This window comes from Gambusia affinis, linkage group LG22, assembly GCF_019740435.1.
Source record: "Gambusia affinis linkage group LG22, SWU_Gaff_1.0, whole genome shotgun sequence".
Taxonomy (NCBI): Eukaryota; Metazoa; Chordata; class Actinopteri; order Cyprinodontiformes; family Poeciliidae; genus Gambusia; species Gambusia affinis.
The window spans coordinates 2,403,857-2,422,354 of record NC_057889.1 but is presented as its reverse complement, the minus strand read 5'-3'; the positions used below and the strand labels follow the sequence as shown (position 1 = coordinate 2,422,354).

Genomic DNA, 18,498 nt, shown 5'->3' with positions numbered 1-18,498 from the left:
CAGATAAAGTTAAAATGGCTTCATCAGGAAGAAGGAAACATGTGCAGTGTGGTTTGTGAGGCGTTACTTCCTCGCAGTTCACACTTTGTGCTTCACACTTTGTGACTCACCTCTGACACTTTAATAAATATTTATTTCATGTTTTGAACCAAAAGTCTGACATTTTCATTGTAATTATTTATCTAATAGTTTTTAGGGTATGTTTAAGTGTTATCATTGTAATGCTTTTGTTTTGTTTTGTTGATGTTTTATTTGGATCAGTTTAATGTCCAGCTGCATTAGAGGCTCTCAGTCAACTTCTAGATGCAGGAGTGGTTAACAAAGTGTTAGTTTCGAGACTCAGTACCAGCAGCTGCAGGTTTTCCACTCTGTCTAAATAAAACAGAAAATAAAAAGTTGTTAATAGTGTAGTTACAAAAATCTGCAAGACAAAAGACAAAAGTTTTTAATATCGTTGAAATATGAGATAAAGTAAATTTTACAAAATATTTGATTTAATCTGTGATTATTAAGAAGCATCACATAAATTAACCAACACACCAACAAATTTCTCTCTAAGTTTTTTCCTCAGAAGGTTTCAAATTTCTATGAAACTGAAAAGCTACTTTTTATTCCACCTGGTAACAGCCGGAAGAATAAATGAGACGTTATTTTTAGTTTTAAGTGCAGAGGAGTTCTAGTTTCCATTTTCTGTTGTGATCAGTCACAGTGTCACCCACTGCTCAGCCTGAAATCTGCTCCGTGTCGCCGCCTTCGGTCACCGCCTCGACAGGCTGGTTTATGCTACATGTATCATGTATTTTTTTCATAGCACAAACAAGTTACCTTAAGTTACTATGAAAATGTTGGGGTTTTGGTGGGTTTTCTGATTACAAATTCTTGAATTTCAGAAAGGGTAGACTTTCAAACCTGAAAAGAATACATCTTTTACTGAGACATAATATTTTTTCTGAAAAAATGTTTATTTAGAAACACTCAGGTCAGGAAATCATCTCTGTACAAAAGAGTCAACCAGTCCAACCAATGAACGACGACACAGAACACAGTTCACCCATCAGACATAGCATGAGCGAGTTGCTGCAGGTGACGGGTTGCTAAGGAAAGTATCAGCAGCAACACGAGACCATTGGGGGAAATGATGGACTTCAGATCTGTCATCTGTCTCTTTAAGAACTTTTGCTCTGTCCAACTTCAGTACGTCATCATGACACTTCTTCTCCATTGGTGCCAGTTACAACCGTTTTTAGGAGTGTTGTAGTTTTTACAATAAGTTCAGCAGAGATGCAGCTCCACCAGTTTGCTAATTGCTGCTGCCACTAGTCTGGTGGGGCAATCTGGGGAAGGCAGGGGAAGGATGCTTAATGTGCATTGTAAATATATGTCCAACATCATAATTTATTTTTAGAACTTTGTAATTTCTATAAGTTTCTGATTGTTATGGTTTGTAAAGTTTAGAGTTTATATGTTTAAATATCTTCTAAGTATTAGGGACAAAACAGAATTTGCAGCTCATTTATGTTTCACAGTGTAATTATTATTGTTGACCACCAGGTGGGGGTGTAATTCAGCTTTTGATTTATAGATATCATTTACAATTTTAAAATAGTAAGTTTTATTTACCCTCTTTGTGAATTTTTTTAATTTGTACCAGAACATCTTTTGAAATACTTCAAAAACTTTCTATGATTTTCGGAAATTTACAACATTTTAGAGCTTATGTCATTATTCTTTAATTTCGTACAAAGTAATTATTATAATCCACCACCAGAGGGGGCTGTCGTCCTTAAATTTTAACGCCTGCCTATTCAGTGATGAACAATTTTAATATTAAATAAGCTTTGTTTACTCTCAGTGTGTATTCATTTTGCCCAAGAATACCTTGAAAATGAATCAAAACGCTTAAAGTTTTAATCAATTCCTGAAATTTTCGAGTAATTTCTTGATTTGTTTAATTGAATTTCATGGTATGCAATTATTATTCTCCACCACCAGGTGTCATTTTAACAGCTCCTAATTCAAAGTTGTAACATTTTCAAATGCTAAATAAGTTTATTTACTCTCTGTGCATTTGTTCAAGGTCCTATTACTTTGGATTTTTTATGAATATTTAAATTTTAAAGCTGTTAAATTTTACAGCATATTTTATTTTTCTTCCTTATCCACTGGGCTTACAAGTCGAGTTAATCTCTTACACTTCAATTCAAATGTTTCCCGACTCTAAATTTCCACCACACTCATGTTGGCCATCACCATATGTTAGGTTTAAAAACTTTGTTTATTAATAACTACAATAAAGTAATCATTTGTGCAGAACTTGCAGGACTATGAGTCAGTCAGAATTAACTATTAATTTCCTGTTTCAAATATCAACAGATGGATCTGTAAAGTGGTTTTCTATAAACACGGTGCTCTTTCTGTGGTTAGTCAGCTCTTACTTCCTCATTATGACTTTTATTCCTTTATATTTGCTCCGCCCTTTGCTGTATTAGACTTTCAATAAATGTTTGTTTTTACTTAGTGATGAAAAATGTTTTCAAACTTAACTCTGCTTTTGAAGTCTGTAATATCTGAAATCCTGTTTACTAAGAAGTCTAAACCATGAAGCGCACCAGTGAGACTGTTAACTTTATATTCTCTTGAGTCACATTACCACTCATATCGAAGTGCATGCAATTTGTTCTTATCTATTATTTTACACATTATTATTATTATTATTATTATTATTATTATTATTATCATTATTATTATTATTATTATTATTATTATTATTATTATCTATACAGCACAGTTCAATAATTGTTCCGTGTCTTTTATCACGTTCACTGAACAGTAAGTCTGAGTAGAGATGGGCCTCGAGTTGTGTAAGCGGTCACTTCCTCGTGACTCTGCTGTCTCAATAGTTCTCTATGCTTTAAGCATTTTAAAGTTATAAATGGTAATTATATAAAAAATGAAAATGCATATTTGCAACCTGCTTGGATTAAACATATTTTGAGTTGTTTGGCCTTGTGCATGAATTTAAGAGAGATTTTATATGATTAAAGTTTGTGTGAGCGGATGTAGGTGTGTGGTAGAAAAAGTGGTTTCTTCTGTTCAAGCTACATGAATGTGGGCGTTGCATTATTAGCTCTGGTCTAGCTTAGCTGTGGTTGAAACAATTTTGCTTCACAGTTAAAATAATGCATGCAAACCACTTGCTGAAAAAAATTTACAAAACGTTCCATTAGACCAGAGCTTCTCAATTCCAGTCCTCAGGCCCCCCTGCTCTGCATGTTTTAGATGTGCCCCTATTTCAGAGCAGCTGATCCAAATGATTGCATTACCTGTTCTACAGGCATCAAGTAGAAGCCTGTTAATCACTCATAGATTCAATCCAGGTGTGTAGCAGCAGGGAAACACCGAAAACATGCAGGGCAGGGGGGCCTGAGGAGTGGAATTGAGAAGCTCTGCATTAGACAGACAGACGTAGATCACCAACTCAATCTAACAAATGTTTCATTTATTTCAGGATGGAAAAGATTACAAAAATATTGTTAAAATATTGTTTACAACACATAAAACAAAAACTTTAGATCAACTCTTTCTACTTGAGAGTAGCAACTCGCTCTTCCTGGGTTTCATGAGAGCCATTCTGACCAGAATCTGTGGTACGCGAACTCATTAAGTCCAACAACCAATCAAACTTTGAGCACCGTGTCTGAAAGTCCTCAGTTAGTTTCACTTTGATGTTTCGAAAATGTGGTTTAAAAAGTTTTTAATGTCTTCTATCTGCAAGGCCAAGAATGACTAGTGAGTGGTGATGCTCAAACGTGTTTTTCTCAGTGAGCAAACTACTGAGACCCAAAAAAATCAAACTAAAATTTAAATGTTTAGATATGAGCTTGGTTCACTGCCACAGGTATAATCTATGCTACAACTTTACAAAAATTTAAGGCTATAAATAAAAACAAGTTACAATGAGTAACTCCACTTGATAAAACTCCTCATAAATATTGATTTATTACAGTGGCTCTAAATACAACTTATGCGTTGTTTAAATTGTAACTTGCTAAGTTGCCTAAGTTCGTTAAGTTCCTGCTATTGCTAACACTTAAGGCAAACTGCAATTATAAAACAGTGCAGAAAATCAACATCAAAGGTGCGAACTTTTCCTTCTGTTCACTGATTAGCCTGATAAAAGTTGTACTAGAGGAATCCACTTCAATGAGAGAAATCACAGACTGAACATTGAAGGGAGATGAGAATAGAGTAGAAATGCACTGCAGGGCAATGGCCAGGCCAGTGAAATGCTGATACTAGCTCTAGTTTAGTTTTTGGTTAAAATTTGATCAAAGCTAACTTTTTTTGGAAAACCAAATCCAAATATTTTAAGAACAGTTTCAGGCAGTAACATCATGTGTTTTTGTTTTTTTGACTATGGCGTAGATTGCGTCTTGAGGAGCGACATCTTCAGGAGAAGAGTTGTCCACGGAGGAATTAACCTAAAAAATGAACAAGAAAACATTACATTTAGCCAGAGGGGCAACCAGGGACTACTTCAGGAACCCACCGTCCCTGTTTTGATTTCAGTTCTAAACAAACAGACTTGAAACAAATATTGCAGTTAGACAGTATTCCTGATCACTAAATATTGCTACGATTGTACTAACAAAACAATCCCTTTAGTCCCTGTAAAGTTTTTAAAAATGCTAGAAACAAGCACATGATCAGCAGGTAGAGTAATTAAGGTGTTTTCACTCCTGATAGTCCAGTTTCATTGGGACCACAATTATAACATTTATTACATTTTCAGCTGTTGTGGTTGGTTTCACACTGCACTGTTTCAAACGATCAAAACTAGTTGAAAAACCTGTTCCCCTCCTCGCCTGTGGTGGCGCTACTGAGGGAAACACAAATAGCTCTGAAGAAGGCAATGAGCTCAACTTCCTGCTTCATGTAGCGTAAACAGAAATGGAGTGGCATCAGGTTTTAGCGGTTGAAGGATTTCTTTTTTGTCTTTGGTAAAAAACCACAAGTCATTTCGTTTGCTAGCAGAAGACTCTCACATTTGTTTTAAGGTGGCTGGTTTCAGTAACAGTCTGTCTGTCATTAAAAGGCTGTTCCGAACCTTTTTATGCCATAATGTACATTCATTAGGCAGCACTTTAAAAAATTGTGATTTATGTTTAAAATGACCAATACTAAAATAAATCACTCACGTGTGTTTTCCTCTTGGCCTTATTGGTGTAGCAGACTGAGGCGTAGTACACACAACCCTCAGATTCAACCTGCAAGCACAAAACAGTGGATCGAGTTTAAACTAATCTGTAACTCAGATTCAAAAGCGTCTTTCACTCAAACAGTTCAAAGAGAATTAACACCAGTTTGAACTGGTTTTACTGTGTTTTTACCATAGCTTCTCTGGTTTCTGGATTCAAAACTGTGACTTCAGGTTGTAAGATCGGTTCCTGCTGAAAATGTGGAAAAACCAGCATGTGAATATAAGACCTTGATTCATTATCAGTATACATACATTAATGAATGCTAATTATGTGAGCATTATTCTTGTCAAATCAATTTGTCAAGCAATTTGTTTCCAACAATAAACAAGTTGATAATAAACACAACCAGCATGACGCTTTACTAGAGAAACATATGAAAACTTGTCCACGTTGCACTGAACTGGTCAATCCTACAACTACTAACTTGGACACAAAACTTTAGTAGGTTTATTATCACTATGACTCTCTACAGAGATGTAGTGCAAAACCTAAAGCGTTGATGCAAACTCACCGTGTTTTCTTCCTTCTTGATTTCACTTCCTGAAAAAACAAAGGAGGTGAATTCATAAAATTATCAGTTCTGTTCCTTAATAATCACCAGATTCAGAAGATATGTTCTATTGTGGATCATAACAATCTTCTGTTCATTTCAAGCACTTTGTTCTAAGTTTATGACAAAGTCTTTGTCTTCTGTTATTGTAAGATAAAACAGTAAAATGGTTCAGTCATGTACATTTAGAACGATTAAAAGATTAATCTGTGAATGTTCTGACCTTTAGTTTTCTTCCATTTGATGAACAGCAGAATGATTATTAAGACGCCTGTTGAAGCCACAAAAACAACAATATGCCACCAAGTCCAACCTGGAAAGAGAGTTTATGTCAAACAGGTTGAACTGCAAAACATTTCTCAAACTGAGGAAACCAGAAAGATGAAGAGAAAGTTTCCACTGGGAGTTTGATTCTTCAAAAAAGTTGTTTTGGGGATTGTTATAGTTTTTGAAATTTGATTCTTTCTTGTGGGGTGAAGGTGTAAGCTGTGAGTTGCTGGTTCAAACCTCCACTCAGTCAGCCTTCGACACTGACCTTCATAAGTGGCTAAGATACAAACCGCTTATGATTACAAAAAAACCTTTTGGTAAGGTTAATGTCTGTGATTATCATGCTGGGCCTATTTGCTTTATTATTTTGTGTTTTGTTTTTTTTTGTGCTAATTTTATGTAATCGGTTACGTATTATGTTTTAGTGTGGAGTTTCTGTCTATGTTACAACAGCAACAACCTAAATTAATGTTCCATTATTGGAAAACACAGTAATCTACAGAAGTTAAAGAAGAAGCACAGATTTTGACATTTAAAAATAAGTTCATTATGCACTCACCTGTTTTCTGATCTGTTTTCTGATCTGTTTTCTGATCTGTTGACTGGTGGCTGAAGGTGAACAGCTGAACTTCTTTAGTTGAGATATTTGTGACGTTACATTTTGTAGAACTAAAAAATGTTGGGTTTTGATGAAGGGAAGTTGTCAGCACCACAGTAGAACGATAGATGGGCAGTGATGATTTTATTTCTGAGGATGTTTCTCCTTCCCCCTCATACAGCCACTCCACTGTGTGTTTCTGGATTTCATAATCCATCACAGAGCAGTTTAAGACGAATGAATTATTGATCTTCTGTTCAGTCACTGGTGAAGACGGAGAAGTTCAGAGACATAAAAAGTTAGATGATCTGAAAAACTTTACTGTTTCAGTGTGTTGCTCTAACAACACACAGAATAGTTTGAGCAGAAAACATGTAAATACTCACTGAGAACAACAGCTAGATGAACAGAGGAGTTTGGTCCTTGTTGTCCTGACGTTAACCGCCTGCAGGTGTAACGACCAACATCCTCCATGATGACCTTCTTTATGACCAGAGAGCAGTTAACAGTAACACTCAGTCTGTCTGATACAGTTGAATTAATCTTCCCAGCTTCAAACAGCGTCACTGTTGGCATTGAACGGATGAAGATCCAAGTTGTTCCTTCACATTTATTCTGACCATCAGTCACGTCTTTACAAGGCAAAGTCACTTCATCACCAACTCTGACCAGGAAGTCAGGTGGTCGTTGCTCTGCAGCTGCTGTTCAGAGAACAAGACAGAAAGAGGAAAAAACTGAACACACAAAACATTGATTAATGTATTAATAAATATTAATACAGCTTTGTAATGTTGTTGTTAAAGGTTTACTTACCTGTAACTGTAATCATCAGCAACAGCTGTAAATACATTTTGATCTCCTCTCTGCCTCGTCGTGTGAACAAATGATTCAGAGACTATCAGTGGTTTCCTCTTAAAGCTGAAAACGTTGCAGGCTGTTTGCACTGTGTCACTTCCTCATGACATAATATTTTTGTTTGGCATAATGGGAGTTGCTTCCATATAATTTTTTTTGGAACTTTTAATTTCTAGCTTGTTCTAAAAACTATGAACATCTCATTGTGTATTCATCTAACACTTTGATTTGTTTCCATGTGTCTCAAGTATAAACCTTTGTGTATCAAAGAACAACAGAAAAACAGAAATGTGGGCGTGTCTGAGGTTGGAGGTGTTAGTTTCATCTGAGTTCAGCCTCTCAGAATGTGAGAACAGAAGCACATCATCTGGTTGCTGCTTCTTTTCATGATAAAGTGATATAAATAAATATTTATTTCTCATTATTTCTGACCTTTTTGTTTTAAAGTGGTTTCTTTATCTCAGATGAGTTTTCTAAGTTAGACTACTAGTTATTTATCAGTCATTCCCCTGGAGCAGCTTGCTGCCAGGTACCAGGTTAACCCTTCACCCCCTTTGTCAGGAAGTTTCTTCCACATCAGACTGCCATCTGCAAGAAGGGTTGCAAGAAGCACAGAGTTTCTCAGGTTCTGCACATGGTGCAGTTGGCAGCACCACAGTAGTGGACAATAACAGAGTACATTTACTAGAGTGTTATACTTAAGAGGATTTTCTTAGTATCTTTCCTTCAGTATTCATTTTTTGGGAATCTTCTGACTTTCAATTCCATTACATTTCCAGGATGCTTGTTGTTATTCATTTCTTTTGGTTCTGCATGGTTTATAGTCTCCTGCTGCTGTTTTTCTTTACTGAAATGCAATTGGCCACAAGAAGGAGAGCCAATCACAGTCGCTGCTCACACCTTGGATTTGGCGCTCTGTCATCCTCGTTAAGTGTGCCGAGCTGAGCTCCCACTTTTATTTAAACATTTGAACTCAACAATGGAGAAACCAGCGCACACATGACCAGATCTTAGCTCCATGTTTGCAGCTTATATGTTAAATATGGCATTGCTTCTAGTTACCAGTGTTGCTGTTTGGGGGATAAGAAGTTTTTTTTTTTCCTTTTTTGGGGATGTTGGTGGTGGACACAGTGGTTCTACATGTGTAAACATTTGAATGAGTTACTTTTACTTGTAGTTGAGCAAGATTTGACCATGAGTATCAGTACTTTACTCAAGTAGTAGAGCATCGTCCACTATTGGTTATCCAGTCTAATATGTGACACACCTCCTGCAGTCAGGCTTGCTAGGAAGTACCTGGTTAACCTTTCACCTCTTGGTTTGTTGGAGCATCGCCCTGAGAAAATGACAGGAAGCTTTTTCTACATGACTCTACCATCTGCAAGAAGGGTTGCAAAAGACACAGAGGCGACGTTCACCCTGCAGGTCTTGATGCTCAAACTCGACTCTTTCTGAAATCTTTTTCTTTGTATGGTCCATCAAGTTACTTTTAAAATGTTGCCTAAATCTGACTTCAGTACAAATTGTTTGCAGTTCTAAACTGACCCACATGTGCAAAAGAACAAGATCTTCTCTGCTTCTTTTAACCTCCCCCCAGTTCTTCACTGCATAACTGACACTTGAACAAAACCTCATGCTAAATATTGTTTATTATCGGCCAAGTTTTATTTTGAATTCTGCAGAGCAACAACACATTTATATCAACTGTTTTTCTTTTGAAATTACATATTTTTTGGATTATCACAGAAAATATTTGGAAAAATCTCCAGCTCACTTAACTGTGAAAGGGAAAAATTTCCAAAGAGAACAAAGCAGCAGGTTGTTTTCTTTTCTGTGCGTCAAAATAAAGGCCAGCAATTTGGGAAAACTGCATAAAAAATGAATCATAAACATCATAAATATAAAAATAAACGTCAAAATATGAAACGGCTGAATTTGTTTTGAAACATAGCTTACATAGAGGTTGTGATGTCGTGATGGGAGCTGAAGGTCCAACAGCGCTCTCTACTGGCTGGAGTTACTTCACAACAAAAACAACTGATGCGTTTATTTATAAACATATTCTTATCCAACTTCACAACCTGCACAGATATTTAATGAAACTGTTTTCCTTTATTTAAAATCTAAATCTAACTGTTGGTTTCCTTCAGTTGAACTGATTCCTGTTGATCAGAATCTGACAGCAGCAGAATTATTCTCTGTTTTCCTCCATGAATGTATCTTCATTATCATCCATGTGTCTCTGCTGAAAACAAAATGTTTAATATTCCTCTTAAATTTCTCCCAATTCTCACTACAACAATAAAGAATCAATAATATGGTGTTTTAATTCCTCCCATAACTTCCTGATTTGCTTCGTTAGTTGTAATATGTTGTAACATTTTAACCAGGTTTTTTTATTTACATTCATAATCTTCATCTGGTGTTCACATTCATCTGCATTTTCTTTGTTAATGACACAGAACTAACTTTATGGTCACTTTAGCTGTAAAAATCCTGGTTTCCCAGCCTGTTTCATGTGTAAATGTTTCGTCTGTGAATGTTCTCACCGTTTGGTTTTTTGTCTTCATGTTGACTGTGATAACAGATGTAAGGAGAGCTGCCAAACCCACAGACACAACAATGCATCTCAGTACGTACAACACATGTAGAAAACCTGAAAATACAAAGATTTGGATTAAATGAGACAAAATGTACTAACAGCACCAAAATCCAAGTACTGATCACCGTATGAGAAATATAATCTCCTTGTCATTATTTTTGGATTTTTTCATTACTTGATTGCTATTATATAATTTTCAGAGAAAAGACGATGAGAAGAAGCTTCAACAATGCATGAAAGTGGTTTTGTTGTGAGATTTGTGAAGTGTATACAGATGTTCTCAGTTTGGATTGTCCATTATTCACTCACCTGTTTTCTGATCTGTTTTCTGATCTGTTGACTGGTGGCTGAAGGTGAACAGCTGAACTTCTTTAGTTGAGATATTTGTGACGTTACATTTTGTAGAGCTAAAAAATGTTGAGTTTTGATGAAGGGAAGTTGTCAGCACCACAGTAGAACAATAGATGGGCAGTGATGATTTTATATGTGAGGATGTTTCTCCTTCCCCCTCATACAGCCACTCCACTGTGTGTTTCTGGATTTCATAATCCATCACAGAGCAGCTTAAGACGAATGAATTACTGATCTTCTGTTCAGTCACTGGTGAAGACGGAGAAGTTCAGAGAAAAACGGAAGAAGTTAGATCACCATAACTCTATCATTTCAATGTGCTGCAACAGAATAGTTTGAGCAGAAAACATGTAAATACTCACTGAGAACAACAGCTAGATGAACAGAGGAGTTTGGTCCTTGTTGTCCTGATGTTAACCGCCTGCAGGTGTAACGACCAACATCCTCCATGATGACCTTCTTTATGACCAGAGAGCAGTTAACAGTAACACTCAGTCTGTCTGATACAGTTAAATTAATCTTCCCAACTTCAAACAGCGTCACTGTTGGCATTGAACGGATGAAGATCCAAGTTGTTCTGTCACATTTATTCTGACCATCAGTCACGTCTTTACAAGGCAAAGTCACTTCATCACCAACTCTGACCAGGAAGTCAGGTGGTCGTTGCTCTGCAGCTGCTGTTCAGAGAACAAGACAGAAAGAGGAAAAAACTGAACACACAAAACATTGATTAATGTATTAATAAATATAAATACAGCTTTGTAATGTTGTTGTTAAAGGTTTACTTACCTGTAACTGTAATCATCAGCAACAGCTGTAAATACATTTTGATCTCCTCTCTGCCTCATCGTGTGAACAAATGATTCAGAGACTATCAGTGGTTTCCTCTTAAAGCTGAAAACGTTGCAGGCTGTTTGCACCGTGTCACTTCCTCATCAGTTCAACTTTTGACTCACATCAGGGCTTGTTTGAGTAAATTTTTTAAAACATTTTTAACTCAATTTTGTTATTTTAGTAACTGAGGACATCAGTAATATCACTGTTTTCTAGTTTTAATGTGTCAAACGTTCAATTTTATATATGAAGAATAAGGGACAGAAATATGGTCATGTTTGAGGTTAGAGATGTGTCAGTTTCACATGTCAGCTGGACTCAACAGAATATATCGGCTGTTTATTTTTCTTTGATCTGATAAAGAGAAAAACGTTTCCACTCTTTTGCAGCATGAACTTTCTATCAGCTGCCTGGGAGTTTTAGGGTTTTGCTCAGTATGTTAGCTGTTTGTTAGCTGTTTTTAGGACTGCACTCTTCTCTTTCTGGAGTCTCATCCAGTCTGAGGAGCTGCATCCATGTTTCCAGTTTCAGGATTACAGCTTCATGCTCAGATGATGAATCTTGACTCCACACAGCTTCTGCATTTCCTGGTTGATCTTTTCATGTTCCTTCTTGATGATTGTTCCCAGTAAAAAACCTACAACCTTTTTTACTCCCCCAGCATTTAATCTCCATTGTTCTCTGTGATTCTTGTCTCCCACTTTGCTTGGGTAATTTGTTTTCTCAAACTTATTTGAGTTATTCATATTTCCATTTTAGAACTTGACCAGTTAAAATGGAGCAGCCTTTAAATTTCTACTTTTGATTTGTCAGAGCTTAATCCTTATGTTGATTGTAATGTAATATTAACAGAACTCAATATTAACAGGATATTTGCGCCATCTAGTGGTTACATTTCATCTTACAATAATTATATTTTCGTCAGAATCAGCAGAGGTTTTTGCAGTCTGAAGCTGCTGAGGTTCCAATATAAACAGCATCAAAGTTGTAATAAAGACAGTAAAGGAGGATTTAAGGGTTTAGTGTAATTTAAATAAAGGTTCAGGGTTTCAAAATCAAGCTGTTGGAATGTTTTCTTTGGATTTAAACAGCTTTGCGTTGCAGATACTTCAGGAATGCAAAACATTGTCCTGCTTTAATATGAACTTCCACCCTAATCTGAAGACTGTACAACTGCATCTGATTAGTCAGGAGATGTAAGCATACTGGAGCTGGAATGAGCCAATCAGCATCCAGACTCAGGTCCAAGTGAGAATCTGTGGAATTACTCTGTATGCAATCTGATTTTTTTAGTTAAGACATTGCATGTCAGGACAGTCATTCCCTTTTGGATGCTGTGCAGTTGAAAGGATTTTTGCATCAACATGATCACGTTCAGAAAGTTGCTATGGTGGAGAAGAGCTTCTAAACCAAACCAACACTTAAAATAAACAAAGCAGGACTTTTAAAAATATGATTTTTATGATACGAGAACTCTCCTTTAGTTTTTAGTCCAGCACTCTACTTATCAAGGAGCCACTGATCATATAACATCAGAAATCTGAGATTGCTGCAGACATATGTGCAACAATGTTCATGCGAAGCTTTAAAAATCAAAACCAGAATCTGATGCAAATGAAAAATCAAATGGAGTCACATGAGAAAACTTAAGAACGGGACCAAGAGTTTAAATTATCCTGCAGCATCTGTAGGTTAGAAATACCTTAAATAAGAAACAAACATCACCTGCATAGCAATGATAAAAAAAATTAACTAAAAAGTTCCCACATTGCACTATAATAAAATATTACTGCTCACATGCTCACAAACTAAAAGAAGATCCAGAAATTGATTATTTGGGTAAATAACAAGAAAATCTATTTATTATAAATCTGTATGAAATCTTTCTAAATTGTTTAGAATCTTTAGCAGAAGCAGAAATAATGTGATAAACAATAAACATGATGTTACTGCTAATAATTCACACTTTGAAATGAATAAATGTTCAGTTTTGAATAACTGTACTTTCAGTAAATATATAAAGATGATTTTGACCACATAGATGAGACTTTGGGTATTTTCTGGGGAGTTGGTGTTAAAGTTGTTCATTGTTTCGGCAGCACAGAAGAACAAAAATCTCCAATTTCCTCATAGATCACCATTTCTTCATCTTCATCTTCATCACTCTGTAAAAAAACTAAATATCAATGTTTGGAAAACTGAGGCTCTACTTTGGAAAATCACTAACAGTTAAATGTCTTTTAGCAGCTTTTGTTGTTTTAATACTTTGTTGTTCCAGATTTACCTCCACAATCCCAGGAATCTTTATTTTGTTTTCTGAAAAGAGTAAAAAAAAACCTCAACTTTAGTTCAGCCTCAACCCAAAAACTCAAAACACGTCATAAAATCTTCTCACCTTCAGTTTTTGCCCAGATTTCCACTCTAACAACAGAAATGATGAGAGCTGCCAAACTGATAGATACAACGATGCATCTCATCAAATATACAACGTCTGAAAACAGTAACAAAATATTCTTAGAAACTGACATTTCCACTCTGAACATTCAGATTAAACTTTAAACATTACAAAATTAAAGCATTATGGCAAAATGACTATGTGAATCCTTAAAATAAGCGCTGTCTACGTAACTAAAATGTGTGTATATTTGTATTGTAAATGCATCTAAATGTCAGGCTGAAATTTAGCTGTGAAAAATGTATTTCTGTAAAGACGGATGTGAAACTTAGGAATGCAGATTCATACCTGATTTTTCCCCAGAGAACTGAGGCCTGAACACAAACAGCCGGACTTCGTCTGTGTACAGATTCACCACTTCACACTTCAGTGACTTGTAAACCTCTGACTTCTGTTCAGGGTTGGTTGTGGTAAAAGTCACATTGGAGGAGCAGAAACTTGTTGATATCTCCACCTCTGATGTCATTTCCTCTTCCCCCTCAAACATCCACCTTACTGAGTGAATACAGTGTCCAAATCCCAACATGGAGCAGAACAGAGTGACTCGATCATCTTCCTCCTGTTCACTGACTGGTGCAGGGAGGGATATAATGAAAGAGCATTCAGCAAATGAGCTGCAATGGTATCATGGTGGACTGATCACAGTACAAAAATAATTACAGACCACTTATTAATAAGCTCACATCAAAGTAAAAATAATAAGTAATACTCACAGTTTATGATAAAAACATAAATTTGGAAGTCGGGTCCTTGGAGTTGATCTAGGAAGAAAGTTCTGCTGGTGTAAGAACCGACATCCTGAACAGAGACGTTCTTAATAACCAGGGAACAGTCGGCAGACATAAACAGTCTGTTCAGTTTAGTTTCTGCGATGTCCTTTAACCGTCCACTGTCCACTAGCACCACCGATTCCTTGAATTCAGGATCACTGAAGATCCAGGTGGAACCTTCACCGTTCTTCTGGTTGAACCCGTTTCCAGTGGGCAAAGTAACGTCGTCTCCGGTTTGGACAATGAGGAAGGACAGAAGTGACCTCATGATGGCTGTTGACAGAAGTGAATGAAAATAACATCCACATGATGTTATTTGTACTTAGTGTTTGGATTATTTAAAGTCCAAAACATTATAGAAATCATTAATCCAGAAGATCTAACAATATATTATGTATTAACCGGTACTTTCAATGTAATAAACCAAATAATTTGACATATAAAGTGTATAATTTACAGTGATGAGGATGAGTTGGTGGCTACCTGTGGTCGGATTGTTTGTGAAGATCTCAGGCGTTTGTCCTGCAGGTTTTGTCGCTGATGTTTCAGTTTTCGGTTTAGATCTTGCTCTCTGGTTTGTTGGCATAGGCACATTTTTGGAAGTAGTTGCAGAACTTGAATCTGAGAATCAAAACATAAAATCCACAACAAAGTTGTCAGCAGGAATCTGAGCAGCCATAAATTGATGAAATAAAGAAAATGTTGCAAAACTAAAGAGATTAATCAAGTTTATCTGATTAATATAAAAAGCTAGGTCACTTTTTAAGTTATATTTTAATCACTAGGAATAAGGGAAGTTTCTAAGCATTTATGATTGTAGTGGAAGAAGCAAGAAAGGATGACAGAAAGTCACTAGTTTGCTGTTTTGTTGGATTCATTGTTTGTCAATGGATTTGTTGTTGGCCAAATCTTCCTCCTTGATGTAACAGATTTAGATTGTTTTGTTTTTACTAAAGTTGTCACTTTTATTGTCTTGACTGTTTTAGTTGTTGTGGCTAATTATCTTGTGTTAGCTGCTGTCTTTATATCTGAAAAACAAAACTCAACCAGCACAGTGAGAGCATGTGTGGTTTTTTAAAGTGGAGCAAAAAATCTGCTGTTTGCTGCAGGTCAATAAACTACAGTCACTCTTCAGCACTGAAGAGTGACTGTAGTTATCAATGAATCGAACATTGATTAGATGTTTTGAGCTTCAGTGTTTGCTTTCAGAGTTCCTGGTGAAAAAATGTAACTGTTGGCTACAATGATGTAACTCTATTTGAAAGATTCCTCCCCAAGAATACAAACCCCTTATCATTATTAAGTTGCATTAAATTATGCTGCATAAAAAGGCAGTTTGAGCTGAAATTAAAGAATTTAAATACTCACCATCATTAACAGATAGAATCACCTCAGCATCAGATTTTTGTTGTCGTCCTGCTGCAAACTGTCTGCAGAAGTAACGACCAGCATCTTTATCTGTGACTCTCCTTATCAGCAGAGAACAATTTGTAGCCATCCTCAGTCTGTCTGATTTGGTTTTGGCTGCTTTGGAAATCTGTCCATGTTCAAACAGCATCACTGTTTTGTCGGTTCTTGGGTTACGGAAAAACCAGTTATTGGATTTACACTTCTCAAGATTATCTGTCAAACTTCCACAGGGAAGACTGACATCATTTCCCTCTCTGATGGTGAAAGTGACTGGATTGTGCAAGAATGCTCCTGTTAAATGAACGACAGGTGCAAAAGGAAGAACAATCAGGATTTTTTATTTTCTGGGCACATTGGGCTATAAAATGGTATTATCTAGTGGCTTTGTTACCTTCAGTTATGTTTCTATATCAGTAAAAACTTAAATTGACTGTATAGTACTATGTGTTTTCCAGACACATACCATAATCAAGTAACTATGTTATCTGTAGTTCTTATAAAAACCTCATATCAAATGTGACTTAAAAGAAACTTTACTTTTAATTTAGCACCTAGAAATTGGGCCTCTGTCTCCAAATCTACCTTCAGGAAGTCGTTTTATATAACACTGCCACTTTAAGCAACTTAATATCATGTTTACAAGTTATGATAGTCCAGAGCTGGTGAAGGACAGACAATGGGGCTGGTTTCATGATGTCAAGAAACTTTACATTTCCACAAATACTTTCATAGTTCTCTTCTAGGTTTTCCCTAAATACTATACCATACCATACCAGCTTTATTTATAAAGCACTTTAAAACAACCACAGTTGATACAAAGTGCTGTACAATCCAAAAACACAACATAATAAAAATAATTATAATTAATAACAGTTTAAAAACAAAGACATACACTTTAAACTAGATCTCACTGGTGTTGAAAGCCAAGTTAAATAGATGAGTTTTAAGACGAGCTTTAAATGTTGACAGAGAAGGGGCCTCTCTGACCTGCAAAGGTAAGTCATTGCATAATTTGGGGCCCATAACAGAGAAAGCCCTGTCCCCTCTGAGCTTCCTTTTAGTTCTCATACCTCCAAGAGCAGCTGATTTGCTGACCTGAGAGACTGATGGGGTATGTGGGGATGAAGAAGCTCAGTGAGGTAAGCCGGGGCGAGATTATGCAATGATTTAAAAACAAACATAAGAATTTTAAAATGAATCCTAAAATATACAGGCAGCCAGTGAAGTGAGGCCAGGACAGAGGTCACATGGTCCCTTTTCCGAGTACCTGTCAACAAACGTGCAGCAGCATTTTGTACAGCTGCAGACGTGAGAGCAGCGCCTGACTGACTCCCAGATAAAGTGCGTTACAGTAGTCCAATCGAGTTGAAATAAAAGCGTGGATCACTGTTTCAAAATGCTGCCTGGAAAGAAAAGATTTCACTGACGCCAATCGCCTTAAATGATAAAAGCTGGACCTAACCACGGCTCTAATTTGGCTGTCCAATTTAAAATCACTGTCCACCTTAAAACCAAGATCTGTAATAACAGGTTTATCAATCATCGAGATTTCTTTTCTTTTCAACTAGACTCATAAAATCTCCTGCATGCATCTAACTGTATCTAGCTTGGCTTTGTAGAGTTTTGTTTTGTCAAAGCAGATCAATATTGTTAGAACTACAATATGAGTAAATTGTGTCATTACAATAAGATTAGCAGCAAGGTGCATAAAGGAAACATACAAAATTACTTATTGGCTTAATATTTTCTTATGCAACGCCCTGAGCTGTAAATGCACTAAACCATTTGTTTTGTATGTATTTATGTTAGATCTGGTCCTACCTGCCAACTGAAGCAGTAAAAACATTTTAATCCATCTGTATGGAAGCATTTTTCTTCTGTCTGTCTTCTCCTGTAGTCCTGATCGTAAATGGCTCAAACATTTTGAAATATAAACTCTGATGCACCTTGTGTGGTTTGTGAGAGCTCACTACCTCACTCTGATTTCCTTTTATATTTTCTCACCTCTGGGTACTGAAAGGATTAATTAAAAACATTTTGGTATTTCAGTTTCAATAAAAGCTACGTCATTCTGGCAGCAAACCCACCAGATCCGTTGCAGAGAATTAGAGCATGTAGATTAAATGCACCACAGAACAACATGGCTGACCATGTGGCTGCTATGGTATGATGTCGCATGAAACATCATAGCTGCCTGGTTGTGGGTGTTGAAGTGTTAGTTTCTGTTGGTAGCATTACTCATGGGAAAGCAGGACTTGTTGAAATTTGACTGAGATCTGCAGCTCCATAAAAACATACAACACTCCACTGGTTTATGCTTTGTTGCTTAATTAGAGTGAGGTTGCCTTGTTTTTTTTTTTTAAATAACTCCTTTAATCATTTAGTAGTGTTGTGTAGATAGTCAACCAGGTGTTAGTTTCTCAGAGCTGTGTAGTTTGTGCCACTGCAGCAGAGGTCATGTGGTTTTCTCAGAACTAACTTCCTCTTTGAAACAAAACTCGGCCTTCATGTCCCAACGTAAGAATTAACTTCACTCCCAAGA

The 18,498-nt window shown here is 36.4% G+C and overlaps 2 protein-coding genes and 1 long non-coding RNA gene across 6 annotated transcripts; all 3 read right to left on the bottom strand.

The window, feature by feature from the left end:
* Window positions 1–3,602: 3,602 nt before the first annotated feature.
* Window positions 3,603–7,550, bottom strand: LOC122825107. 4 transcript variants are annotated; one of them, XM_044106193.1, is made up of 8 exons: window positions 7,493–7,550; window positions 7,066–7,377; window positions 6,641–6,943; window positions 6,035–6,124; window positions 5,773–5,801; window positions 5,391–5,450; window positions 5,199–5,267; window positions 3,603–4,481 (listed from the first exon to the last, which is right to left on the bottom strand). In XM_044106193.1, the coding sequence occupies exons 1-8, from the start codon at window positions 7,527–7,529 to the stop codon at window positions 4,380–4,382; spliced, it is 1,002 nt and encodes a 333-aa protein (XP_043962128.1). In that variant the 5' UTR covers window positions 7,530–7,550; the 3' UTR covers window positions 3,603–4,379. The 4 variants fall into 4 exon arrangements, with proteins under 4 accessions (XP_043962128.1, XP_043962127.1, XP_043962130.1 ...); XM_044106192.1 differs by having other exon boundaries at window positions 7,066–7,380; window positions 7,493–7,547; XM_044106195.1 differs by having other exon boundaries at window positions 5,391–5,447; window positions 7,066–7,380; window positions 7,493–7,547.
* A 1,644-nt stretch (window positions 7,551–9,194) lies between these two features.
* LOC122825229 lies at window positions 9,195–11,313 on the bottom strand. The gene is made up of 5 exons (XM_044106465.1): window positions 11,277–11,313; window positions 10,850–11,164; window positions 10,446–10,736; window positions 10,084–10,190; window positions 9,195–9,776 (listed from the first exon to the last, which is right to left on the bottom strand). Exons 1-5 carry the CDS (start codon window positions 11,311–11,313, stop codon window positions 9,726–9,728), a joined length of 801 nt encoding a protein of 266 aa, XP_043962400.1. The 3' UTR covers window positions 9,195–9,725.
* A 2,051-nt stretch (window positions 11,314–13,364) lies between these two features.
* On the bottom strand, window positions 13,365–14,192 carry LOC122825449. Its single transcript, XR_006369644.1, has 4 exons — window positions 14,065–14,192; window positions 13,717–13,812; window positions 13,606–13,637; window positions 13,365–13,486 (listed from the first exon to the last, which is right to left on the bottom strand). It is a non-coding gene; the product is annotated as an uncharacterized LOC122825449 (long non-coding RNA).
* Window positions 14,193–18,498: the final 4,306 nt, after the last annotated feature.

Bases quoted from the DNA above. Each gene is read 5' to 3' on its own strand.
- LOC122825107 (XM_044106192.1), bottom strand. From the start codon at position 7,529: ATGTATTTACAGCTGTTGCTGATGATTACAGTTACAG. The intron at 7,381-7,492 runs GTAAGTAAACCT...TTCTCTGAACAG, and splicing joins GCTGATGATTACAGTTACAG to CAGCTGCAGAGCAACGACCA. The intron at 6,125-6,640 runs GTGAGTGCATAA...CTCTCTTTCCAG, and splicing joins GAAAACAGATCAGAAAACAG to GTTGGACTTGGTGGCATATT.
- LOC122825229 (XM_044106465.1), bottom strand. From the start codon at position 11,313: ATGTATTTACAGCTGTTGCTGATGATTACAGTTACAG. The intron at 10,737-10,849 runs GTGAGTATTTAC...CGTCTTCACCAG, and splicing joins TCATCTAGCTGTTGTTCTCA to TGACTGAACAGAAGATCAGT. The intron at 10,191-10,445 runs GTGAGTGAATAA...TTGTATTTTCAG, and splicing joins GAAAACAGATCAGAAAACAG to GTTTTCTACATGTGTTGTAC.